Consider the following 27,832-nt stretch of genomic DNA (forward strand, 5'->3'; position numbering starts at 1 on the left):
ATGTATGTAGACATGTTTTAATGTTAGGTTCATATCTACTAGACAACTCTAACAGTCGAGGCAACTAATTAGGGAGGAAGCTAAGAGCATCTCCAGCCGTGCCCCCAACAGGCCCTTCCCAGACGATTTTTCCGTGCCGGCGCCCAAAAATCGGCCCAGTCGCGCCTTAGGAGCCCGATTTTTGCTGGTTTGTGCCAAAACTGGAGCCGGCGGACCCAGGCCGAACCTGGCGTGCTGGGGAGCGCCGGGGCGAGCGTTTTTGGCGCGAAAGTGGATGGGCCTGCCGAGTCAGCGAGACGCCACTTGGTCGCCCTCATCGCCTCGGTTCCTGCGGGAATCAATGCGAAGGCTGCCGCGCCGGTTAGCCTCCATTGATGCCTCACGGGTGGCGCAGTGAACGCGCCGCGACGCGCATCCCGCCACGCGTCGCCCGGCATGCAGCCCCGTCGCCGCCCAGCTGCGGCTATAAAAGCCGACCTCCCCGCCGGTGGACGCCACAGCTCTCATTCCCCCCCCCTCTCCGACGCAGAAAACACACTCTCCCCTCTTCCCGCCGACGGAAAAGATGGCCGAGAGGTACCCAGGGGACGGCGCGGCGGCGAACGGCTTCGGCCGCTGCCACCTCCAAGAGCCGGAGGCTCGCCTGCTCTACGAGGCCGAGTACCCGGCGCCCCCGGACATGCGGCTGCCGGGGACGTGGAGGCTCAGCGCCGGTGGCGTCCCGATGTCACCGGTGCCCGAAGGGGCGGCACGGCGGGCCGAGATCGCCCGCATCCGCTCGACCCCGACGAAGGAGCAGCGGAACGAGCCGCGCTACGCCCCTGACAGCCACACCCTCCGGACCATGTACTTCCAACGCCGCCGCGAAGAGCAGATCACCTCCACCAACGGCGTCATCCCGCGGGGCTGCCTCAACGCCGACGGGCGGCACGAGTGGTGGGGCGTGCCAGGCCGCACCCTCGAGGCCGTGCTCGACCACATCGAGACTGGCAACGTGCCGCGCCTCAAGTACCCGCCGCGGCCGTCCTTCTCTCGCCGCCGTGGTAGCTCCTGGACACGGCGGCGGATGGAGCCTTTGTCGTCCTCGTCGTCGGGCTCCGGCTCGCCGACCGCGTTCCACCCCGTCAAGCCCGAGCCGGAGGAGGCGCCGCTCGGGCGCCGCACCCGCAGCAGAGCCCTCGTCATCAACGAGGGTGCCCGGCCCTCCCCACCTGGATCGGCACCGGCGAGGCGCTCCCTGCGCCTGGTCCAGCCGAAACCCGAGCCGGGGCTGCTCCCCGTGAAGCCGGAGCACGTCGACATGGTGGCCCCCCACGACGAGTCCGCCCTCAAGTGGGCGAAGGAGGATTATGTCCGCGAGCAGGTGCGCCGCCAGCGCCGGGCGTACCTGAAGCTCCAGGCCCGTCGCCGCGCCGAGGAAGGCGGCGTCATCGTCCTCGACAGCGATGAGGAGGGCGAGGCCGGGCCGTCCAGCACCTGCCGCGTGTCGGCGACCCCGGCCAGGGCTGCAGCAGGGACGGCGGCGGCAACTACACCCGCTTCTACATGCTTCTCGGCATTTAGACGGCGGCGGCGACGACGGCGGCTAGGCTTTTTTAAGTTTGGCGTAGTTAGGCGTAGTTTGCCTGTTCTTTATGTTTTTGTACAAATTTCATGAAGTATCGCCGAGTTCCTGCAAAAAATCGACGAGTTTGCAAATATTTGAACGGAACATCGCTGAACCCGCGGTGACTGTGGGCCGACGACTGAGAATGAAGTCGCTTTCATAGGCCAATCTAGCACCGGTTCGCCCTCAGGCGGCTATTTTTCGGCGCTCTGAGGACCAAACGGCTGGAGATGCCGTGACGGCGAGGCGAGAGTTGACTTGCGCCAAGTCCTTGGTCACGTCTCTTTCCACCCCCAACATGCCGGCTCGGTCACCGCCGGTGGGAGCTTACGCCACGCCATCGCCTTGGTCACCGATTCCGAAGCGCAACATGATCATTGGAGCAGTTTCTGTCGGCTTACCAAATACCACAGCGACGTCAAGTAAAGAAAGTGCACTTGCAACCTGCTCCTCCAATGCGAGTATATAGAAAAAACTACTCCCTCCGTCCCAAAATTCTTGTCTTAAATTTATCTAGATACGGATGTATCAAATCACGTTTTAGTATTAGATACATCCGTATCTAGACAAATTTAGGATAAGAATTTTGGGACGGAGGGAGTACTACATTATAGGCCATCTCTACAAAAAACTACAACTTTTTTTAATTTTTCAAAAAACTATCATAAAATTGTTTCGCAGTTCAGAAAAACCAAATGATCATGTGATTAAAAATTAATCCAGTTTATGACAGGTCGGGCCCGTCCCTAAATAAACCGTTTGTTGACTGTTTGTTTGATCGCCAACTTACATGTGGGACCCACATGTAAGCCCTCTTCTTCCTCTTGGCTTTCTTCTCTTTTTACCTCTCCCAAGTCCCAAGCCACAGCCGACGCAGCCACGGAGGGCCAGCACCAAGGCCGGCGCGCCCTGCAGCCCAGGGCGGCCGCTGCCCAGCCCAGCCGCCGACTTGCAGCCCACGGCCGCTGCTGGCTGTGGGGAGCCGCCGGCGCGCCCTGCAGCCCATGGCCGCCGCTGCCCCGCCCCGCCGCCGCCCTGCAGCCCACGGCCGCCGCCGGCTGTGGGGAGCTGCCGCCGCGCGCCATGGGCAGCAGCATTCGTCGTGTGCCATGGCCAGGGGATCCCCACCACGGGCACTATGGGCAGCCACCGCCGTCGCGCGCGCCATGGCCATCGGCAGACGCCACCGCACGCCATGGGCTCCCGCCCCGTGCGCCTTGGTTAGCCACCTCCTTTTGTCACCGGACGCATGCAGGAGCTGCCCTCCTCGTCGATGCTCCTCGGCGACGAGCTGGTGCTCCGAGGGATGACGTGGACGAGCTCCTCACGAGCTCACCGGCGGCGGGCGAAGTAGGACCGACGGACCTGATTGCTTTTTTTGAAAAAATACGGGGACCCGATTGCTTTTTTGGAAAAATACAGGGACCGGATTGTTTCTTTGAAAGAAAATAATACAGGGACCGACATGTGGGCTCCACTTGTCATAACGGTCCACATTATAGTCAAAGCTAACGGTGTTACCATATCAGACCTGACGGGTGGGTCACGGGTGGGCCAGTGTTGTCATAATCGCGGTTAAAAGTTAACACTTCAGTCACTAGGGTTTTTTTTGGAACAACGAACCAATTTTGTGGTAGTTTTTTTGAAAGATTAAAAAAAGCGGTAGTTTTCTGTAGAGATAGCCTGTAATGTGTCTAGCACTGGTCTACTATATCACTAAGCTCCCTAGGGGTAAAAGGCCTCACAATTAATTGAGATGTCCAATTAGAATTGGGTTACCCGATTTTGACCAAATCAACAACTTCTAAAATCTCACATTCAATTCTTTTATACTATATATTATGCTTCCTAACTTTTAAGTCCTCACAACTAATTGTGGTTTTCAGTTTAGAACTTGGTCTCCTGATTTTGACTGGTTCAATAATTTCTTAAAGAGCTCTTCCATTTAATTATTTTAATTCACCATATTCCTTAATTTTAAAGCTCTTTTATTCGATTGAGATATTCAATTCTGAATTTAGTTTACGATTTTGATCGGGCCAACAATTTTTCAAATCAATCAACACCAACCGGCTAGAAAAACATATCAACTCCGTGCACCCTCTTACCACCTAGAAAAAAACAAGCGCCACCATGTGATGATACTATAGCACCAATATAGTACATGTACTCACCGACGCAGAAATTTACCCACAAAAGTATGAGTTGACTAGCGCATAACACAGAATCACACCATGAAAGCCCCACAAATAACCGCATTATAAATAAACATAAAACACACTCCATCGTCTCCCCCATCGGTCAAACTAAATATTCCATTAGTTCCAAAATACAAGGGGTATTAGTTCTTTGGAAAGCCAAATTTCTTTAACTTTGACCAAGTTTAGAGCCAAAATATTGACATCCACAATATTAAGCCAAAAAATTATGAAAATTCATTTCATGATGAATCTAATAACACCAATTTGATATTACGAATTTTGATATGTTTCTTCATAAATTTGATCAACTTAAAAAGGTTGGACTTTTCCAAAAAGTAATACACCTTATATTGTAAAATAAAAGGATTTTTTTTTTAGAATCTCAACAACACCAACGGCGCAGCAAAGCGCGCCTAACCCTTCTAGTACATACTAAATGTACTACTAGGAACCGAGAGCTTCCCAGCCATTCCCGGGTGACTCGCGATTGGTTCTTGATGAGGTGTTTGCTAAGATGATTTGGAGGTGTCGTTTTCGTGGGAAATTTGTATATTGCGAAATGTGAAAGAGTTGATGGAGAGTCTCCTCTGTTTATTCCCGGGAGGGAGCGACCAGGTCTGCCGTGTGACTGTACATGTACGTCGCTTGTTCTGACTCCTTCCCTCCCGACCCACCTTCGGCGCCCAGAGCTATTCGTGTATACATACATACATACATACATACGCGCGCAGTGCTAATTAGCTCTTCTTCTTCTTCTTCCAACTATGCTGAGGTAATCTCTAAAGCTTGCTCCCGTGCTCTCCGTGTCTTAGGAGATGCTGATCCATGAGTAGAAAGTGAATCCGCCAAGACAACTCTTCTTCTATTCCAGGAGAACTGACCCCTTTCAGCTCGTTGTCTCAGGTGTGTTTTGTCAACTCCTTTTTTGCCCCTACTTGAAGCTTAACTCGATGCTTCAAAAGCGAGACGAATGCATTAGTTGTTCCCAGGACTCACCCGGGTCTATGATATATAAAAGCCAATACGCAATGATTTTATGCATTTTCCAAAAAGAAACCTGTGCTAATGAATGTATGTGCTGTTTGCATACAATATAGCTTAGACCAGTACATGCATAGAGCTAGTTTTTTCAACACAATACAGATACGGACACTCATACATACGCACCCATGGACGGATTCAAGCCCCAGGCAGCTCGGGCGGGAGCCTGGGGCATGAGGCCCAGTTCCTTTGTCCACTGTAGCGAATACTGTAGTTGTTTGCTACAACAGTACACAAAGGCTGCCTGGGCCTGGCCCATTCCTTGGTCCGTCACTGTATGCACATACACTCACCTCTATGAACACGTACGCACACCATGTTTCATATGAGCATCTCCGAAAGACTAAGCCGAGCTTGCACATTATCTTAAGATTGATGAAGTCGCCACAAATGTCTTTGTCGTCGACGCGAATGCCTCCTACCATTGAAAGCACATCGCCGAAAGGCCTGAAATAAATTCAGAAAAATATGAGCACCAGTTTCAAGTCTAGAACTTGAACTCTGATGGGCTAGGAATGCCGTTGTCCTCCTAACCATCCGACCATAGGTTGGTTCGTATGCATAGAGCTAGTTGAAGTTAACTTTTAATGTGATGTTAGATCCATACTTAACGTGAGGTTACTTAGATACTCACCACAATTACAAAAAGATATATCTTTTTGTGCAAACAATAATTAGGACCACCCCGGGCAATGGCCAATCGACATTTAAAAGGAATATCATACTTGACGAGGGAATGCCCACTGGGTCGGGGAGGCCAACGACGACAATCGACCCAGCTAAAGGCCCAGGCCCATCATCAACAAGGCCCAATTCAGCAGTCAGGTGTCACGGCCTAGCCGGTGGTGAAGAAACCAGATCCAACAGCACCATGACACAAGGCTCGGTCGGTTATGGCACAGGTCAGTTGGATCACCCGAAAGTCAAGGGGTGAGCCATGAAGACAAGCGATTACTACATGCTTCACTAAGCATTAAACCATGTAAGTAAGTAGCAATAGAAACAGTCGGCATTCACGAGCCGTTATTTGTAGCATTAACTCAATCAGCCGTTGTACTCTCCCTCCGGTCTTTCTAAAAAGCACCTTCTAAAAAGCACCAGAGGGACTTTATAAGGCATGATTAGGGCACCTCTCTGCGGGTTCACAACCTTTGTATTCCTATACAAGAAGAAAGCCTAAGCAACATGAGTAGGGTATTATCCCTCATTGGGAGCCCTAACCTATGTAAATCCTCGTGTGTACACCCACCTTATCATCATGTACACTCTACACCTCTTCATATAGGCTCCTATACTTGATGTTAGAGAAATTTCCATGACAGTTGACGCCCAACGAGGGGCAGAGTGTTTGCAGAGCCATGGTCTAGGTGGTTTTGTCTTCGTTCATGGGCGGCGGGCTGATGCCGTGGGAGTCATTCGTTTTGGCTCTCTATACTTATTCCCTGATAATTCGGCATGGCACCCAGCCACCCACTCTCCAAGTGTGCATCGATGACAATTGGGAGTTTGTAGTTCCGCGCCAATGTCATTGCACTTTGTGCCTGCAAGATCTGGTTCTGTAATGGTTGGTCGGGCCTGTGGCGCCTCGGTCCCTGACCCTGAGGCGCTCCGCAAAGCCCCAACCTGGCCATCCTTCTTCACAGCTAGTCGACATGGTCAGCACCAACTCATCGCATCCCATTCTGAAGTCTTGCTCCGATGGGGACAAGAGTTCTGGCAACCGCATTTCTACGGCTGAGGTTTTCATGGCCTCGGCCGACAACGATGACACACACAATGCTGGCGATGCGGCATCGAGCACAGCGAAGGCCATAACAGTTGAAGAGCTCTTGGGCATGCCCATCGGTGATTCTCCGATTGAGAAGGTTTGGAGGCTTTGCGCGTGGCCACCTTGTCCTAGTGTGAGCGTCTGGAGTGCATGAGGCAGGCGGCTGAGGCACGAGAGAGTGAGGTAGCCAAATTGTGTTGTCATTGTCATCGACTCTCTCAATTGACGGCCATGCTGGGTCGCACCATCGACAACACCTGGCAGATCGGGAACTCGAGTGAGGTCCAGGTTTTTCGCACCTAGATGCAAAATCCGATCGCGGTGAATAGGCTGGCGGATAAGATGCCGTCCCATAGGGACCAGGACGAAGGCAGAAAATTAAAGATGGATCGTCACTTTCATGAAGGCTGCTATCAAGCAAAACAACGTGTGTTCTCTATCAAGTGATCGTTTGGCAACCAGCTCTGGCAGGAGTTGGCCCACGGACCCAACGGCAAGCCGTGCTCTGACAGTTGGCTCATCCCAACCCAGTCGGTCCACTAATCGGCATCCACTCCTCCAAGTTCATCGACTACTCGGCGACAGCCAGAATTAGGGACACACTCGGTATCCTCTGTGGCACAGTTTGGTTTCTTGTTTAGATCCAAATACCGAAGTTCCATGGACTCGGTTGTGAGTTAGAAGTTTGAAGGGTGTTCCTCCTAAGGTTAGAGACTGGTGCCAATCGAGCTTATCAGGTTGAAGCTTTTTCACATAAGCATCGTTGCCCCAAACTTTAAGAAACGACAGCTTAGGTTTCTTGCCAAACCATAGTTCATATGATGTCGCCTCAACGGATTTAGATGGTGCCCTATTTAACGTCAATGCAGCTGTCTCTAATGCATAACCCCAAAAACGATAGTGATAAATCGGTAAGAGACATCATAGATCGCACCATATCAAATAAAGTACGGTTATGACGTTCGGACACACCATTACGCTGTGGTGTTCCAGGTGGCATGAGTTGTGAAACTATTTCACATTGTTTTAAATGAAGGCCAAACTCGTAACTCAAATATTCGCCTCCGTGATCAGATCGTAGAAACTTTATTTTCTTGTTACGATGATTCTCCACTTCACTATGAAATTCTTTGAACTTTTTAAATGTTTCAGACTTGTGTTTCATTAAGTAGATATACCCATATATGCTCAAATCATCTGTGAAGGTTAGAAAATAACGATACCCGCCGCGAGCCTCAACACTCATCGGACCGCATACATCGGTATGTATTATTTTCAATAAGTCAGTTGCTCGCTTCATTGTTCCGGAGAACGGAGTCTTAGTCATCTTGCCCATGAGGCATGGTTCGCAAGCATCAAGTGATTCCAAAAGCCCATCATCATGGAGTTTCTTCATGCGCTTTACACCAATATGACCTAAACGGCAGTGCCACAAATAAGTTGCACTATCATTATTAACCTTGCATCTTTTGGCTTCAATATTATGAATATGTGTATCACTACGATCGAGATTCAATAAACCATTCATATTAAGTGTATGACCATAGAAGGTTTTATTCATGTAAATAGAACAACAATTATTCTTTGAATTAAATGAATAACCGTATTGCAATAAACATGATCCAATCATATTCATGCTCAACGCAAACACCAAATAACATTTATTTTAGGTTCAACACTAATCCTGAAGGTAAAAGGAGTGTGCGATTGTGATCTTATCAACCTTGGAATCATTTCCAATACACATCGTCACCTCGTCCTTAACTAGTCTCTGTTTATCTTGCAACTCCTGTTTTCGTGTTACTACTCTTAGCAACTGAACCAGTATCAAATACCGAGGGGTTGCTATAAACACTAGTAAAGTACACATCAATAACATGTATATCAAATATAGCTTTATTCACTTTGCCATCCTTCTTATCCACCAAGTATTTAGGGCAGTTCCACTTCCAGTGACCATTTCCTTTGTAGTAGAAGCACTCAGTTTCAGGCTTGGGTCTAGCTTTGGGTTTCTTCATGGGAGTGGCAACTTGCTTGCCATTCTTCTTGAAGTTCCGTTTCTTTCCCTTCGCCCTTTTACTTAAAACTAGTGGTCTTGTCAACCATCAACACTTGATGCTTTTTCTTGATTTCTATCTTCACCGATTTCAGCATCACGAAGAGCTCGGGAATCGTTTTCGTCATCCCTTGCATAATATAGTTCATCACAAAGTTCTAGTAGCTTGGTGATAGTGACTAGAGAACACTATCAATCATTATATTATATGAAAGATTAACTCCCACTTGATTCAAGCGATTGTAGTACCCAGACAATCTGAGTGCATGCTCCCTGGTTGAGCTATTCTCCTCCATCTTATAGGCAAAGTACCGTCAGAGCTCTCATACCTCTCGACACGGGCATGAGTCTGAAATACTAATTTCAACTCTTGGAACATCTCACATGCTCCATGATGTTCAAAACGTTTTTGAAGTCCCGGTTTTAAGCCGTAAAGCATGGTGCACTAAACTATCAAGTAGTCATCATATCGAGCTTGCCAAACATTCATAACGTTTGCATGTACTCCTGCAATAGGTCTGTCACCTAGCGGTGCATCAAGGACATAATTCTTCTGTGCAGCAATGAGGATAATCCTCAGATCACGGACCTAGTCCGCATCATTGCTACTATCATCTTTCAACTTAGTTTTCTCTAGGAACATATCAAAAATAAAACAGGGGAGCTATACGCGAGCTATTGATCTACAACATAGATATGCAAATACTATCAGGACTAAGTTCATGATAAATTATAGTTCAATTAATCATATTACTTAAGAACTCTCACTTAGATAGACATCCCTCTAGTCATCTAAATGATCACGTGATCCAAATCAACTAAACCATGTCCGATCATCACGTGAGATGGAGTAGCTTTCAATGATGAACATCACTATGTTGATCATATCTACTATATGATTCACGCTCGACCTTTCGGTCTCCAGTGTTCCGAGGCCATATCTGCATATGCTAGGCTCGTCAAGTTTAACCCGAGTATTCTGCGTGTGCAAAACTGGCTTGCACCAGTTGTATGTGAACGTAGAGCTTATCACACCCGATCATCACGTGGTGTCTCGGCATGACGAACTATAGCAATGGTGCATACTCAGGGAGAACACTTATTTCTTGAAATTTAGTGAGGGGTCATCTTATAATGCTACCGCCGTACTAAGCAAAATAAGATGCATAAAGGATAAACATCACATGCAATCAATATAAGTGATATGATATGGCCATCATCATCTTGTGCCTTTGATCTCCATCTCCAAAGCACAGTCATGATCAACATCGTCACCGGCTTGACACCTTGATCTCCATCGAAGCATTGTTGTCGTCTCGCCAACTATTGCTTCTACGACTATCACTACCGCTTAGTGATAAAGTAAAGCAATTACATGGCGATTGCATTTCATACAATAAAGCGACAACCATATGGCTCCTGCCAATTGCCGATAGCTATTACAAAACATGACCATCTCATACAACAATTTATATATCATCACGTCTTGACCATATCACGTCACAACATGCCCTGCAAAAACAAGTTAGACGTCCTCTACTTTGTTGTTGCAAGTTTTACGTGGCTGCTACGGGCTTCTAGCAAGAACCGTTCTTACCTACGCATCAAAACCATAACGATTTTTCGTCAAGTGTGCTGTTTTAACCTTCAACAAGGACCGGGCGTAGTCACACTCAATTCAACTAAAGCTGGAGAAAGAGACACCCACTAGCCACCTGTGTGCAAAGCACGACGGTAGAACCAGTCTCATGAGCGCGGTCATGTAGTGTCAGTCTGGGCCGCTTCATCCAACAATACCGCCGAATCAAAGTATGACATGCTGGTAAGCAGTATGACTATTATCGCCCACAACTCTTTGTGTTCTACTCGTGCATATAACATCTACGCATAGACCTGGCTCGGATGCCACTGTTGGGGAACGTAGTATTTCAAAAAAATTCCTACGATCACGCAAGATCTATCTACGAGAAGCATAGCAACGAGCGGGGAGAGTGTGTCCACGTACCCTCGTAGACCGAAAGCGGAAGCGTTTAGTAACGCGGTTGATGTAGTCGAAAGTCTTCGCGATCCAACCGATCAAGTACTGAACGCACGGCACCTCCGCAATCTGCACACGTTTAGCTCGGTGACGTCCCTTGAACTCTTGATCCAGTTGAGGCCGAGGGAGAGTTTCGTCAGCACGACGGCGTGTTGACGGTGATGATGAAGTTACCGACGCAGGGCTTCGCCTAAGCACTACGACAATATGACCGAGGTGAAAAACTGTGGAGGGGGGCACCGCACACGGCTAAAGATCAACTTATGTGTCTATGGGGTGCCCCCCTCCCCCGTATATAAAGGAGGGAGGGAGGAGGCCGGCCGTCCCTAAGGGGCACGCCCAAGGGGGGGGGGGGAATCCTACTCCAAGTAGGAATCGCCCCCCCTTTCCTAGTCCAAGTAGGAGAAGAAGGAAGGAGAGGGAGAGGGAAAGAGAGGCCGGGCCCCCTCCCCTAGTCCTATTCGGACTCCCCTTGGGGGGGGGGGTACCTCCTGGCTGCTGTCCTCTCTCTCCCCTAAGGCCCACTAGGGCCCATTACTGTTGGGAATCGTAGCATAATTTAAAATTTTCCTACGCTCACCAAGATGCATCTATGGAGTGTACTAGCAACGAGGGGAAGGGAGTGCATCTACATACCCTTGTAGATCGCGAGCAGAAGCGTTCCAATGAACGTGGATGACGGAGTCGTACTCGCCGTGATCCAAATCACCGATGACCGAGTGCCGAACGGACGGCACCTCCGCGTTCAACACACGTACGGTGCAGCGACGTCTCCTCCTTCTTGATCCAGCAAGGGGGAAGGAGAGGTTGATGGAGATCCAACAGCACGACGGCGTGGTGGTGGATGTAGCGGATCTCCGGCAGGGCTTCGCCAAGCTTCTGCGAGAGAGAGAGAGGTGTTGCAGGGGAGGAGGGAGGCGCCCAAGGCTGTAGGTTGCTGCCCTCCCTCCCCCCCTTTATATAGGCCCCCTTGGGAGGGGGGGGGGCCAAAACCCATCTAGGGTTGGGGGGGGGGCGGCGGCCAAGGGGTGGAAAGGGGTGCCTTGCCCCCCAAGGCAAGGGGGAAGCTCCCCCCTAGGGTTCCCAACCCTAGGCGCATGGGGGGAGGCCCAAGGGGGCGCCCCAGCCCACTAAGGGCTGGTTCCCTTCCACTTTCAGCCCACGGGGCCCTCCGGGACAGGTGGCCCCACCCGGTGGACCCCCGGGACCCTTCCGGTGGTCCCGGTACAATACCGGTAACCCCCGAAACTTTCCCGGTGGCCGAAACTTGACTTCCTATATATAATTCTTCACCTCCGGACCATTCCGGAACCTCTCGTGACGTCCGGGATCTCATCCGGGACTCCGAACAACTTTTGGGTTTCCGCATACATATATCTCTACAACCCTAGCGTCACCGGACCTTAAGTGTGTAGACCCTACGGGTTCGGGAGACATGCAGACATGACCGAGACGCCTCTCCGGTCAATAACCAACAGCGGGATCTGGATACCCATGTTGGCTCCCACATGTTCCACGATGATCTCATCGGATGAACCACGGTGTCGAGGATTCAATCAATCCGTATGCAATTCCCTTTGCCAATCGGTATGTTACTTGCCCGAGATTCGATCGTCGGTATCCCAATACCTTGTTCAATCTCGTTACCGGCAAGTCTCTTTACTCGTACCGCAATGCATGATCCCGTGACTAACGCCTTAGTCACATTGAGCTCATTATGATGATGCATTACGGAGTGGGCCCAGAGATACCTCTCCGTCACACGGAGTGACAAATCCCAGTCTCGATCCGTGCCAACCCAACAGACACTTTCGGAGATACCCGTAATGCACCTTTATAGTCACCCAGTTACGTTGTGACGTTTGGCACACCCAAAGCACTCCTACGGTATCCGGGAGTTGCACGATCTCATGGTCTAAGGAAAAGATACTTGACATTGGAAAAGCTCTAGCAAACGAAACTACACGATCTTTTATGCTATGCTTAGGATTGGGTCTTGTCCATCACATCATTCTCCTAATGATGTGATCCCGTTATCAATGACATCCAATGTCCATAGTCAGGAAACCGTGACCATCTATTGATCAACGAGCTAGTCAACTAGAGGCTTACTAGGGACATGGTGTTGTCTATGTATCCACACATGTATCTGAGTTTCCTATCAATACAATTCTAGCATGGATAATAAACGATTATCATGAATAAGGAAATATAATAATAACCAATTTATTATTGCCTCTAGGGCATATTTCCAACAGTCTCCCACTTGCACTAGAGTCAATAATCTAGTTCACATCACCATGTGATTAACACTCACTGGTCACATCACCATGTGACCAACATCTAAAGAGTTTACTAGAGTCAACAATCTAGTTCACATCACTATGTGATTATCACTCAATGTGTTCTGGTTTGGTCATGTTATGCTTGTGAGAGAGGTTATTAGTCAACGGGTCTGAACCTTTCAGAACCGTGTGCTTGACGAATATCTATGTCATCTTGTGGATGCTACCACGCGCTATTTGGAGCCATTTCAAATAATTGCTCTACTATACGAATCCGGTTTACTACTCAGAGTCATCCGGATTAGTGTCAAAGTTCGCATCGACGTAACCCTTTACGATGAACTCCTTTCCACCTCCATAATCGAGAAAATTCCTTAATCCACTAGGTACTAAGGATAAGTTCGACCGCTGTCATGAGATCCTTTCCCGGATCACCATTGTACCCTCTTGACCAACTCATGGCAAGGCACACTACATGTGCGGTACACAGCATAGCATACTATAGAGCCTATGTCTAAAGCATAGGGGACGACCTTCGTCCTTTCTCTATCTTCCGCTGTGGTCAGGTCTTGAGTCTCACTCAATACTCACACCTTGTAACACAGCCAAGAACTCCTTCTTTGCTGATCTATTTTGAACTCTTTCAAAATCATGTCAAGGTGTGCTGTCCTTTGAAAGTATCATCAGGCGTCTTGATCTATCTCTATGGATCTTGATGCCCAATATGTAAGCAGCTTTATCCAGGTCTTCCTTTGAAAAACTCCTTTCAAACAACCCTTTATGCTTTCCAGAAATTTTACATCATTTCGGATCAACAATATGTCATTCACATATACTTATCAGAAATGTTGTAGCGCTCCCACTCACTTTATTGTAAATACAAGTTTCTAACAAACTTTGTATAAACCCAAAAACTTTGATCACCCCATCAAAGCGTATATTCTGACTCCGAGATGCTTGCTCTAATCCATGGAAGGATTGCTGGAGCTAGCATACCTTTTAGCATCCTTAGGATCGACAAAACCTTTCTGATTGTATCACATACAACCTTTCCTCACGAAAAACTGGTAAGGAAACTTGTTTTGACATCCATCTGCCAGATTTCATAAATGTAGCTAATGCTAACAAGATTCCGACGGACCTAAGCATCGCTACGGATGAGAAAAAACTCATTGTAGTCAACTCCTTGAACTTGTGAAAATACTCTTTGCCACAAGTCGAGCTTCATAGACGGTAACATTACCGTCCATGTCCATCTTCTTCTTAAAGATCCATTTATCTCAATGGCTTGCCGATCATCGGGCAAGTTCACCAAAGTCCACGCTTTGTTCTGATACATGGATTCTATCTCGGATTTCATGGCCTCGAGCCATTCGTCGGAATATGGGCCCACCATCACTTCTCCATAGCTCGTAGGTTCATAGTTGTCTAGCAACATGACTTCAAAGGCAGGATCACGCATTACTCTGAAGTAGTGCGCATCCTCGTCGTCCTACGAGGTTTGGTAGTGACTTGATCCGAAGTTTCATGATCACCATCATAAGCTTCCACTTCAATTGGTGTAGGTGCCACAGGAACAACTTCCTGTGCCCTGCTACATACTAGTTGAAGCGACGGTTCAATAACCTTATCAAGTCTCCACCATCCTCCCACTCAATTCTTTCGAGAGAAACTTTTCCTCGAGAAAGGACTCGTTTCTAGAAGCAATTACTTTTGCTTCCAGATCTGAAATAGGAGGTATTCCCAACTGTTTTTGGGTATTCTATGAAGATGCATTTATCCGCTTTGGGTTCGAGCTTATCAGCCTGAAACTTTTTCACATAAGCATCGCAGCCCCAAACTTTTAAGAAACGACAACTTAGGTTTCTATAAACGGTCTCGTCTCAACGGAATTGCGTGGTGCCCCTTTTAAAGTGAATGCGGTTGTCTCTAATGCCTAACCCATAAATGATAGTGGTAATTTGATAAGAAACACCATGGTATGCACCATATCCAATAGGGTGCAGTTATGAAGTTCGGACACACCATCACACTATGGTGTTCCAGGCGGTATTAATTGTGAAACACTTTCCACAATGTCTCAATTGTGTGCCAAACTCGTATCTTAGATACTCATCTCTATGATCATATCACAGACATTTTATCCTCTTGTCACGACGATCTTCAACTTCACTCTGAAATTACTTGAACCTTTCAATAATTCAGACTAGTGTTTCATCAAGTAAACACACTCAGCATCTACTCAAATCATCTGTGAAGTAAGAACATAACGATGTCCACTGCATGCCTCAGCACTCATTAGACTGCGTACATCAAAATGTATTACTTCCAATAAGTTGCTCTCTTGTTCCATCTCACTGAAAACGAGGACTTTCAGTCATTTTGCCCATGTGGTATGATTTGCATGTCTCAAGTGATTCATAATCAAGTGAGTCCAAACGATCCATCTGTATGGAGTTTCTTCATGCATGTATACCAATAGACATGGTTCGCATGTCTCAATCTTTTCAAAAATGAGTGAGTCCAAAGATCCACCTACATGGAGCTTCTTCATGCGTTCTACACCAATATGACTCAAGTGGCAGTGCCACAAGTATGTGGTACTATCATTACTATCTTTTTGGCATGAACATGTGTATCACTACGATCGAGATTCATTTTAGGTGCAAGACCATTGAAGGTATTATTCAAATAAACAGAGTAACCATTATTCTCCTTAAATGAATAACTGTTTTGCGGTAAACATAATCCAATCATGTTCAACGCAAACACCAAATCTCGATGGTAGAGGGAGCATGCGATGCTTGATCACATCAACCTTGGAAACACTTCCAACACATATCGTCATCTCACCTTTAGCTAGTCTCCATTTATTCCGCAGCTTTTATTTCGAGTTACTAACACTTAGCAACCGAACCAGTATCTAATACCCTGGTGCTGCTAGGAGTACTAGTAAAGTACACATTCATATAACGTATATCCAATATACTTCTGTCGACCTTGCCTGCCTTCTCATCTACCAAGTATCTAGGGTAGTACTGCTTCAGTGACCGTTCCTCTCATTACAGAAGCACTTAGTCTCGGGTTTGGGTTCAACCTTGGGATTCTTCACTAGAGCAGCAAACGACTTGCTGTTTCATGAAGTATCCCTTTTGCCCTTGCCCTTCGTAAACTAGTGGTTTTACTAACCATCAACAATTGATGCCCCTTCTTGATTTCTACTCTCGCGGTGTCAAACATCGCGAATAGCTCAAGGATCATCATAATTATCCTTGATATGTTATAGTTCATCACGAAGCTCTACTAGCTTGGTGGCAGTGACTATGGAGAACTATCACTATCTCATCTGGGAGATTAACTCCCACTCGATTCAAGCGATTGTGGCACTCAGACAATCTGAGCACATGCTCAACGATTGAGCTTTTCTCCCTTAGTTTGCAGGCTTAAGAAACTTGTCAGAGGTCTCATACCTCTTGACGTGGGCACTAGTCTGAAATCCCAATTTCAGTCTTCGGAACATCTCACATGTTCTGCGACGTTTCAAAAACGTCTTTGGTGCCACAATTCTAAACCGCACTGAACTATCACGTAGTCATCAAAACGTGTATGTGAGATGTTTCGCAACATCTACAGACGACGCTGAGGTTCAGCACACCGAGCGGTGCATTAAGGACATAAGCCTTCTGTGCAGCAATGAGGACAATCCTCAGTTTACGGACCCAGTCCGCATAATTGCTACTACCAACTTTCAACTAAATTTTCTCTAGGAACATATCTTAACCAGTAGAACTCAAGCGCAAGCTATGACATAATTTGCAAATACCTATTTGACTATGTTCATGATAATGAAGTTCATCTGATTATGAACTCCCACTCAGATAGACATCCCTCTAGTCATCTAAGTGAAACATGATCCGAGTTTAACTAGGCCGTGTCCGATCATCACGTGAGACGGACTAGTCAAGATCGGTGAACATCTCCATGTTGATCGCATCTTCTATACGACTCATGCTCGACCTTTCGGTCCTCCGTGTTCCGAGGCCATGTCTGTACATGCTAGGCTCGTCAAGTCAACCTAAGTGTATTGCGTGTGTTCCGAGGCCATGTCTGTACATGCTAGGCTCGTCAACACCCGTTGTATTCGAACGTTAGAATCTATCACACCCGATCATCACGTGGTGCTTTGAAACAACGAACCTTCGCAACGGTGCACAGTTAGGGTGAACACTTTCTTGAAATTATTATAAGGGATCATCTTACTTACTACCGTCGTTCTAAGCAAATAAGATGCAAAAACATGATAAACATCACATGCAATCAAATAGTGACATGATATGGCCAATATCATCATGCTCCTTTGATCTCCATCTTCGGGGCACCATGATCATCTTTGTCACCGGCATGACACCATGATCTCCATCATTGTGTCTTCATGAAGTCGTCACGCCAACGATTACTTCTACTTCTATGTCTAACCCGTTTAGCAACAAAGTAAAGTAATTTACATGGCGTTATTCAATGACACGCAGGTCATACAAAATAATAAAGACAACTCCTATGGCTCCTGCCGGTTGTCATACTCATCGACATGCAAGTCGTGATTCCTATTACAAGAATATGATCAATCTCATACATCACATATATCATTCATCACATCTTCTGGCCATATCACATCACATAGCACTTGCTGCAAAAACAAGTTAGACGTCCTCTAATTGTTGTTGCAAGTTTTTACGTGGTTTGTAGGTTTCTAGCAAGAACGTTTCTTACCTACGTATGACCACAACGTGATTTGCCAATTTCTATTTACCCTTCATAAGGACCCTTTTCATCGAATCCGTTCCGACTAAAGTAGGAGAGACAGACACCCGCTAGCCACCTTATGCAACTAGTGCATGTCAGTCGGTGGAACCTGTCTCACGTAAGTGTACGTGTAAGGTCGGTTCGGGCCGCTTCATCCTACGATGCCGCCGAAACAAGAAAAGACTAGTAGCGGCAAGAAGAATTGGCAAACTCAACGCCCACAACTTCTTTGTGTTCTACTCGTGCATAGTAACTACGCATAGACCTGGCTCTGATACCACTGTTGGGAATCGTAGCATAATTTAAAATTTTCCTACGCTCACCAAGATGCATCTATGGAGTGTACTAGCAACAAGGGGAAGGGAGTGCATCTACATACCCTTGTAGATCGCGATCGGAAGCGTTCCAATGAACGTGGATGACGGAGTCGTACTCGCCGTGATCCAAATCACCGATGACCGAGTGCCGAACGGACGGCACCTCCGCGTTCAACACACGTACGGTGCAGCAACGTCTCCTCCTTCTTGATCCAGCAAGGGGAAAGGAGAGGTTGATGGAGATCCAACAGCATGACGGCATGGTGGTGGATGTAGCGGATCTCCGGCAGGGCTTCGCCAAGCTTCTGCGAGAAAGAGAGAGGTGTTGCAGGGGAGGAGGGAGGCGCCCAAGGCTGTAGGTTGCTGCCCTCCCTCCCCTCCCTTTATATAGGCCCCCTTGGGAGGGGGGGCGGCCAAAACCCATCTAGGGTTGGGGGGGGCGGCGGCCAAGGGGTGGAAAGGGGTGCCTTGCCCCCCAAGGCAAGGGGGAAGCTCCCCCCCCAGGATTCCCAACCCTAGGCGCATGGGGGGAGGCCCAAGGGGGGCGCCCCAGCCCACTAAGGGCTGGTTCCCTTCCACTTTCAGCCCACGGGGCCCTCCGGGACAGGTGGCCCCACCCGGTGGACCCCCGGGACCCTTCCGGTGGTCCCGGTACAATACCGGTAACCCCCGAAACTTTCCCGGTGGCCAAAACTTGACTTCCTATATATAATTCTTCACCTCCGAACCATTCCGGAACCTCTCGTGATGTTCGGGATCTCATCCGGGACTCCGAACAACTTTCGGGTTTCCGCATACATATATCTCTACAACCCTAGCGTCACCGGACCTTAAGTGTGTAGACCCTACGGGTTTGGGAGACATGCAGACATGACCGAGACGCCTCTCCGGTCAATAACCAACAGCGGGATCTGGATACCCATGTTGGCTCCCACATGTTTCACGATGATCTCATCGGATGAACCACGGTGTCGAGGATTCAATCAATCCGTATGCAATTCCCTTTGCCAATCGGTATGTTACTTGCCCGAGATTCGATCGTCGGTATCCCAATACCTTGTTCAATCTCGTTACCGGCAAGTCTCTTTACTCGTACCGCAATGCATGATCCCGTGACTAACGCCTTAGTCACATTGAGCTCATTATGATGATGCATTACGGAGTGGGCCCAGAGATACCTCTCCGTCACACGGAGTGACAAATTCCAGTCTCGATCCGTGCCAACCCAACAGACACTTTCGGAGATACCCGTAATGCACCTTTATAGTCACCCAGTTACGTTGTGACGTTTGGCACACCCAAAGCACTCCTACGGTATCCGGGAGTTGCACGATCTCATGGTCTAAGGAAAAGATACTTGACATTGGAAAAGCTCTAGCAAACGAAACTACACGATCTTTTATGCTATGCTTAGGATTGGGTCTTGTCCATCACATCATTCTCCTAATGATGTGATCCCGTTATCAATGACATCCAATGTCCATAGTCAGGAAACCGTGACCATCTATTGATCAACGAGCTAGTCAACTAGAGGCTTACTAGGGACATGGTGTTGTCTATGTATCCACACATGTATCTGAGTTTCCTATCAATACAATTCTAGCATGGATAATAAACGATTATCATGAATAAGGAAATATAATAATAACCAATTTATTATTGCCTCTAGGGCATATTTCCAACAGTTACTTCCCCGGGGGTTCCGGTAACCCCTCCGGCACTCCGGTTTTATCCGAAACTATCCGGAACACTTCCGGTGTCCGAATAACATGGTCCAATATATCAATCTTTATGTCTCGACCATTTCGAGACTCCTCGTCATGTCCGTGATCTCATCCGGGACTCCGAACAAACTTCGGTTCATCAAATCACATAACTCATAATATAAATCGTCATCGAACGTTAAGCGTGCGGACCCTACGGGTTCGAGAACTATGTAGACATGACCGAGACACATCTCCGGTCAATAACCAATACCAGAACCTGGATACTCATATTGGCTCCTACATATTCTATGTAGATCTTTATCGGTCAAACCGCATAACAACATACGTCATTCCCTTTGTCATCGGTATGTTACTTGCCCGAGATTCGATCGTCAGTATCATCATACCTAGTTCAATCTCATTACCGGCAAGTCTCTTTACTCGTTCCATAATGCATCATCACGCAACTAACTCATTAGTCACATTGCTTGCAAGGCTTATAGTGATGTGCATTACCGAGTGGGCCCAGAGATACCTCTCCGAAATACGGAGTGACAAATCCTAATCTCGATCTATGCCAACTCAAAAAACACCATCGGAGACACCTGTAGAGCATCTTTATAATCACCCAGTTATGTTGTGACATTTGATAGCACACTAAGTGTTCCTCCGGTATTCGGGAGTTGCATAATCTCATAGTCATAGGAACATGTATAAGTCATTAAGAAAGCAATAGCAATAAACTAAATGATCATAGTGCTAAGCTAACGGATGGGTCTCATTCTCTAATGATGTGATCCCGTTCATCAAATGACAACACATGTCTATGGCTAGGAAACTTAACCATCTTTGATTAACGAGCCAGTCAAGTAGATGCATACTAGGGACACTCTGTTTTTGTCTATGTATTCACACATGTACTAAATTTCCGGTTAATACAATTCTAGCATGAATAATAAACATTTATCATGATATAAGAAAATATAAAATAACAACTTTATTATTGCCTCTAGGGCATATTTCCTTCAAGATCAACCTCTAGCATGTACTAGTAGTTTACATTTGTTAGGTTTGTGTGTTCTTCGCGGGGTAGGATCGATGATCGAGACACTCACTTTAAGGCGTGAAGAAATGTCAAAGTTGCAAAGAACAACATTTTGAGTTTATTTTCCAGTTATTTGAATGGGAAAAGCTTACGGTCATCCGGCGGATCATAGTGGCAGCGTCCGCCACCTCCACTGCATGACACACGTCTAAATGAAAGCTTGCATGTCGTCCTTTGTCGAACGCGCTTCCGAAATAAAGGCTATGTTTCAGAAACATATGCGGTGTTGCCATGGTCTACGACGGGTCTAGTTTTGCAACAAAACATTTGTTGCCGAAATTTTCTGCAACAAAACTTCTGTTGCAGACAAAGTTGCAACAAAACCCTAGTTGCAATTTTTCCCCAACAAAACTGCCGTTGCAAAAAAAACTGCAACAAGACCTATGTTGCAGAAATAATTCTGCAACAAGACCTATGTTCCAGTTCTGGAGGCGCGCTCGTCTCGCTTGATGCGGCAAATCCGACGCTGATCTTTTAAAGATATCAGCCGGCGGACGCGTAGCACGCCCCTATTTGAATTTACTACTTATAACTTTGATGATTCAGTAAAGAAAAATCATTATTTTAAAAATAAACAAAGATATACGTGCAGACTTAAGGGGACGTTTTTTAAGAAATACGTACGGAATAGTTCCTAATATAAATGGATAGATAGATAGACGTGAGTTTCCAAGAAACTCGACAAGCAAATGTAAAATTTCCTTTGGATATTACTATGTGGACGCATGCCTACATATTTTGTACTCGATTAAACTAATTATATAATTAAATCTACCGGTGAAATATGGCCAGGTCCATTCGCAAAAAAATAAAATATGGCCAGGTTGTCAGAATCGTGATTCTGGGGTATGATTTTAGGACCTGGCTACCTGGCGCACGAGCACCCGTTCGGGCCAGCAAGCGCCCTCCCCAAAAGGAAAGTTTTACCGCACGCCGCGTCAGGACAGTCTAGAAAAGAAAAAACCTCCCGCGCCAGCTCCCACCTGCATTTATTAGGGGATCAAAAACTTTAAAAACTTGTAACTTTTGATTAGAATGTCAAAATTCAAATCCCGTTTTCACCGGTGGGTTTCTCGCGACGAGGTCTTCAAAACTATATCCCATATGAGTAGGTTTCGAAGAACTTTTTTTTCCGAGCAACTTTGTGTGCTACAGAGGCAACTTTAGTGTTATAGAAAAGCAACTCCTTTTTCCTAGTATGACGACCTATCAACGGAGGACCCTTTTAAGTCGGTTACCATGACTATCAATTGACTAGTTTCACCTCTAAATCGCCTAACATAAAGACAACTCCAATGTGGATCACCAAAATGCCCCAAATATCGGAATCGACCTCTCTAGACACTTTTAGCCATCCAATGAGTCCAACTACTATCAGGCATGTAAAAAAGGTCTGCTGCCCCATATGAGTTCCTTGCAGTAAAAAATAGCATGCATCCCCTATGCAAAAGTAAAAAACATGCAACAACTTTGCTATGATTGCAGACAACTCTTACAAAATTTGAAACAACTAGTGTCATGCATTAAAAGAGGGGTTGCTGCCCCATAAGCTCCTTGCAGTAACATCATGCAACCCTTGTGCAAAAAAATGAACCACAAAAACAACTAGTAGAGACAACATATATAGGTATGTTCCACCCGCTCCCCTCTACGGTCGCACCAAGGGATCCCACCCGAGGAGGGGAAAATCTTGACTCCCCCTCTATGACCCAAACTTAATTACAGGTATCTAAAACATTTAGATATTTATCAAAAAATGGTCTTGATAAAATATTTCTGTTCGTGAGGATTGGGCAACTGGATACATGGTTTTAGGCAAACTATTTGTTGATTGTGGGCAACTGGATACTTTGTTTTAGGCAATTGTATGGTTGACTGTGGGCAACTGGATACTTTTTTAGGGCAACTTTGGGTGTGAAGGAGGCAACTATCGTGCTATAGAGAAGCAACTTCTTCTCTTTGGCCTAGTAGGACTTCCTATTAGGTTTGTTGGCGTAAAAACAAGAAAAATCAGACAAAATATAATGCCCCTTTAGTGCTACATACAAAACAACTTCACTACACTACGTGTACCTGTGAATTTTACTAACATTATCCCAACTTGCCTATCATGCATGGTTGCTCATTTGCCTATTGTTTGATAGTTAGTTGCCTACAATTGATGTGCAGTTGCCTATAAATATTGTAAATTGCCTACCAATTGATGCCGAGTTTCCTACTATTGGTAATTAGTTGTCTATCATTGCTTCTCGGTTGCCTAACTTTGCAAAAATAGTTGCCTACAATATTGTGAAGTGGTTTACCATTGTTTTTCTAAGTTGCATGCAAACACTCTAAAAGTTGCCAAAATTGAGCACCAAGTTGCCTATCGTAGTTAGCAATAGCAGATACAAGAGTATCAATGGTAGATGACTTCATAGTATTATAGGCAGTTTAGAATCAACAATATGCAACTTAGAAGTACCAGTGAGGAAGCTAGGAGAATATGCAACTTAGAAGTACCTGTGAGGAAGTTAGGAGAATGTTAGAGAAAATTAATTAGGAGAAAATGTAGTGAAGTTGCCTATTTTTTGCACTAAAGTTGTCTCTCGTAGAAAGAAAGTTGCTTATAAAGGTGATATGATGTTGTCTACCTCTGTTCAAGGTTATTCTCTATTCCTAGTTAGTTGCTCATTATTGGTACTTAGTTACTTTAAATTGGAGTGGAGTTGCTTCTGTTTAGCACTAAAGTTGTCTCATCTAGCGTCCAAGTTGCTTTCTGAAAGAAAGAAAAATCATCAAAACGTATTCATGTGGGTATAGTTTTGAAGAGCTCGTCAGGACCTGGCTAGCCAACATCCGTGTGCTTAATAGCGTTGGCGGGCAGACTCCCCTAGAAAAGAAAAATACACAGATCTCATACCACCCATCCCCACATAGTTCAAAATTTGAAATCATGATAGATGACTTAAATCCCACAAAAACTTTTCGATATTGTAGGCAACTTAGGTCCCTTGATGGACAACTTTCATAGTATTGTAAGAAATTGAGGATCACTCGTAGGCAACTTCGTAGTGAAAGGGTAACCTGGTTTCTGCGGTAGACAACTTATAAGCCATGTTAGAGTTTCCACTCTATGGTAAGAAATTTTCACAGTATGATATGCAACTAAACAATCCACAACTTATTTTCCAATGTATACAACTTAGAAATCATGGTGACCCCCCTATTACACTGTTGCACACAACTAACTAGGTGGCTACTAGGCGAAGTTAGTCATACACACGGTGCAATTCATCTAGCAGCAGAGTTGCTCATGTTTAACACTAATGTTGCTTCATCTAGCATCAAAGTTGCTTTCGAAAAAAAATCATCAAAACATATTCATATGAGATCTAGTTTTGAAGAGCTCGTCGCGAGGAACCCTGCAGTGAAAACGGTTCTGCGTTCTGACACTCGGTTCAAAAGTTGTAGCTTTTTAAAAATTTGAAACAGAATAAATAGATGACGTTGGCACATGCATGCGCTTTACACTACCCAGTGGATAACGCGTTTATTACAGACAACAAACTAGTTTTGTCATCTAGTGCGTGCGCTCGCCGCGTCCATCCGACGCAGCTGCACTGTGAAGTATTTAGGATGATTCTATGACTTTATAATCTAAACTAACCCCTTATATTCTACGATTTTAGTTCACGGAATCTACGTCTCTAGGATCCTGATAGTTAAGATTTTATAATTTGCGACCCTAGCATCGAAGCTCCGATCCGATTCAAATCACGATTCTGACAATCTTGAATATGGGCATGGCCGTCAATCCATTCTCTTAAAAAAAAGTTTTTTTATCTGAAGTGAAGGCGTCATGTTTACTTGACAGTGTCATGTCTACTTGTTCTCCAGCCCGAGAATATGCAGGTGTTGTTGCAGCTTGGCCTCAGCCTTGTACTGCTTGCACCACAATATACTACTACAGCCGCGGCACCTAGCTCCCAGTGCCAGAGGCAATGCGGCAACGTTGACATACCATACCCATTCGGCATCGGCGTGAACTGCTCACTCTCGAAACGGTTCACAATCAATTGCACGGTCCAAGATGGCATTCACAAGCCATTCCGGGGCGACTTTGAGGTCCTTGATATTTCCTTGACTCACGCCACGATCCGGATGCTGAATTACATCTTGGGGTTCTGCTATAACACCTCTACCAGAAGCATGGAGTCCGTCGGCCGATACGGTCGGCGTATCCAAATCCGATCCGGACCTTCTTCTCCCCTCCGGCTCTCTGATGCCAGGAACAAGTTCACGGTCATTGGGTGCAACGCCCTTGCCTTCATATCTGACAATGACACAGGCTACCAGGGCCTGGGTGTTGCAACATGTCGTGACCCGTTAGAGTTGGTCGACGGTTCTTGCTCCGGGATGGGTTGCTCTCAGACCACGATACCAAACAAGATTTACAACTATGAAGTAGGCTTCTCGACATTCGCTAACACAAGTAGGATCTGGAGATTCAACCGATGCAGCTATGCGGTGCTGATGGAGGCAGCTGAGTTCAAGTTCGACGTCTCGTACATAAACACCACAAAGTTCAACGACACAAATGCTGGGCGGGCGCCTGTGGTATATGACTGGGCAATAAGGGATGTCGTGCGATGTGATGTCGCCCGACGGAACAAGACGGGCACATATGCATGTCTCAGCAGCAACAGCAAGTGCGTCGATTCAACCAATGATCAAGGGTATATGTGCAATTGCACACATGGGTATGAAGGCAACCCTTATCTTCAAGACGGATGCACAGGTTAATTGCAACGCCAATGTGTATATGCACTTACGCAAATCAAATTGCACCCTACACATGTAGAGTGTCCCCTTCTATTTGAACCTCTAATTTATGTTTGGTTTTGCTGCAGATGTTAACGAATGCAACTACAACCCATGCCCTTCAGACGGCTTTTGCCACAATATTATTGGAGAACACTGGTGTTCTTGCCGAGTAGGAAAAAGATATGTCAAGCAAAGCAACACATGCAACCCTGACACCGGCTTCATAATAGGTAACTAACAACCAAGCTAATGGGATCCCTTGACTAGATCATTACTTTATCACATTCTTGTGCAATGCCATGAAGTAAAATAATAATGTAAAACAAAATAACAAATAGTGTATCCAATGTTGTCCAATGTATAACCAACCACATTTTGCAGGAGTTACAATGGGATTATTTGGTCTAATGGTTTTTATTGTGATTACTATCTTCTGGGGACAACTGATAATTCAAAAGAGAAAATTGAACAAAGTTAAGCAAGAGTATTTTCGTCAACATGGAGGCTTGCTTTTGTTTGATAGGATGAAATCAGATAAAGGTCTTGCTTTCACCGTATATTCACTAGCAGAGCTAATTCATGCCACTGATAACTTTGACAATAGTAGAATACTCGGAAAAGGAGGCCATGGAACAGTCTATAAAGGGATAATAAAGAACATGCCAATTGCAGTTAAAAGATGTGCATTAGTCGATGATAGACAGAAGAAGGAATTTGGCCAAGAGATGCTCATTTTGTCCCAAATCAACCACAAGAACATTGTCAAACTCTTGGGTTGTTGCCTTGAGGTGGAAGTTCCAATTCTAGTGTATGAGTTTGTACCACATGGTACACTATTCGAGCTAATCCATGGCAAGAACCACGCATTGCAAATATCCTTCAACACTCTCTTAAGGATTGCTCATGAAGCAGCTGAAGGACTTTGCTTCCTGCATTCGTACGCGTCTCCTCCAATAATTCATGGTGATGTGAAAACTTCCAACATCCTACTTGATGACAACTACATGGCCAAAGTGTCGGACTTTGGAGCCTCCATACTAGCACCGTCTGACAAAGAGCAGTTTGTCACAATGGTTCAAGGTACTTGTGGATACCTTGATCCTGAATACATGCAAACATGCCAGTTAACAGAGAAAAGTGATGTGTATAGCTTTGGAGTTATCCTTCTAGAGATCCTCACCGGTCAGTTGCCACTAAAGCTCAAAGGATCCGAGACACAAAGGAGTTTGTCATCAATTTTTTTGTCTGCTATGAAAGAAAATAATCTTGATGCAGTGTTAGTGAGCCATGTGAAAGGTGAAGAGAGCATGGAGTTACTGAGAGGACTTGCAGACCTTGCTAAAAAATGCCTAGATATGTGCGGTGACAATAGGCCCTTTATGAAAGAGGTTGCTGATGAGCTCAATAGATTGAGGAAGCTTTCAATGCATCCTTGGGTACGGATTGACTTGGAGATGGATGCTGAAAGCCTTCTTGGTGGAGAATCTACTAGCGGTTATGAAATAGAATTAAATGGGTATCCTATGGGTGAAAGTGAGAACCAACCCATAAACCCACGAAGTTCCTATTATGCAAGGTGATTAAATCATGCATAATAATCTGCTAGAGCGACTACTTGTATATAAAAATGTTTCTTCTAAGCCTTGTTATCATGTGTATTGTATTGTGAGGTTAGCACTATTGCTATTTGATCCAGCTGTGTGTACCTTTGGTAAAACAGAATCCTTGCAACTTGTAAATTACAAATCGTGTTTGTAATTCATTAGATGTGTGTTTTCTATTAAAAAAACATATGTACCGTAGACCTGTCAAATTTCTACTTTGTGTGTACGTGCTACATCCATACTTTGCACATGATAAACTACCTCCAAGACTGATCACATTCTAGTTTTACCCTTATGCTTCCGCACACATGTCATTTTTTTCGAACTGTGCAGGAGAGCTGCATGCATATTTATAGATAGAAAGACCACATCCAAACAACAACAGTACAAGGCAACCATCCGAATCCAAGCACGAACACAAAAATAAAAGAAAGGAAGAGAAATGGAAGGCAATGAGATTAAGTGAGGGTGCTACAACCATACTCTAGACTAATCT

The 27,832-nt window shown here is 45.9% G+C and overlaps 1 protein-coding gene across 1 annotated transcript; it reads left to right on the forward strand.

The window, feature by feature from the left end:
• Positions 1-4,602: 4,602 nt before the first annotated feature.
• LOC109774608 (wall-associated receptor kinase 5-like) lies at positions 4,603-27,722 on the forward strand. Its single transcript, XM_020333355.4, has 4 exons — positions 4,603-4,710; positions 24,806-25,706; positions 25,819-25,962; positions 26,114-27,722. The coding sequence occupies exons 2-4, from the start codon at positions 24,815-24,817 to the stop codon at positions 27,310-27,312; spliced, it is 2,235 nt and encodes a 744-aa protein (XP_020188944.1). The 5' UTR covers positions 4,603-4,710; positions 24,806-24,814; the 3' UTR covers positions 27,313-27,722.
• Positions 27,723-27,832: the final 110 nt, after the last annotated feature.

The sequence above is a fragment of the Aegilops tauschii genome, chromosome 5 (assembly GCF_002575655.3).
Source record: "Aegilops tauschii subsp. strangulata cultivar AL8/78 chromosome 5, Aet v6.0, whole genome shotgun sequence".
Classification (NCBI taxonomy): Eukaryota; Viridiplantae; Streptophyta; class Magnoliopsida; order Poales; family Poaceae; genus Aegilops; species Aegilops tauschii.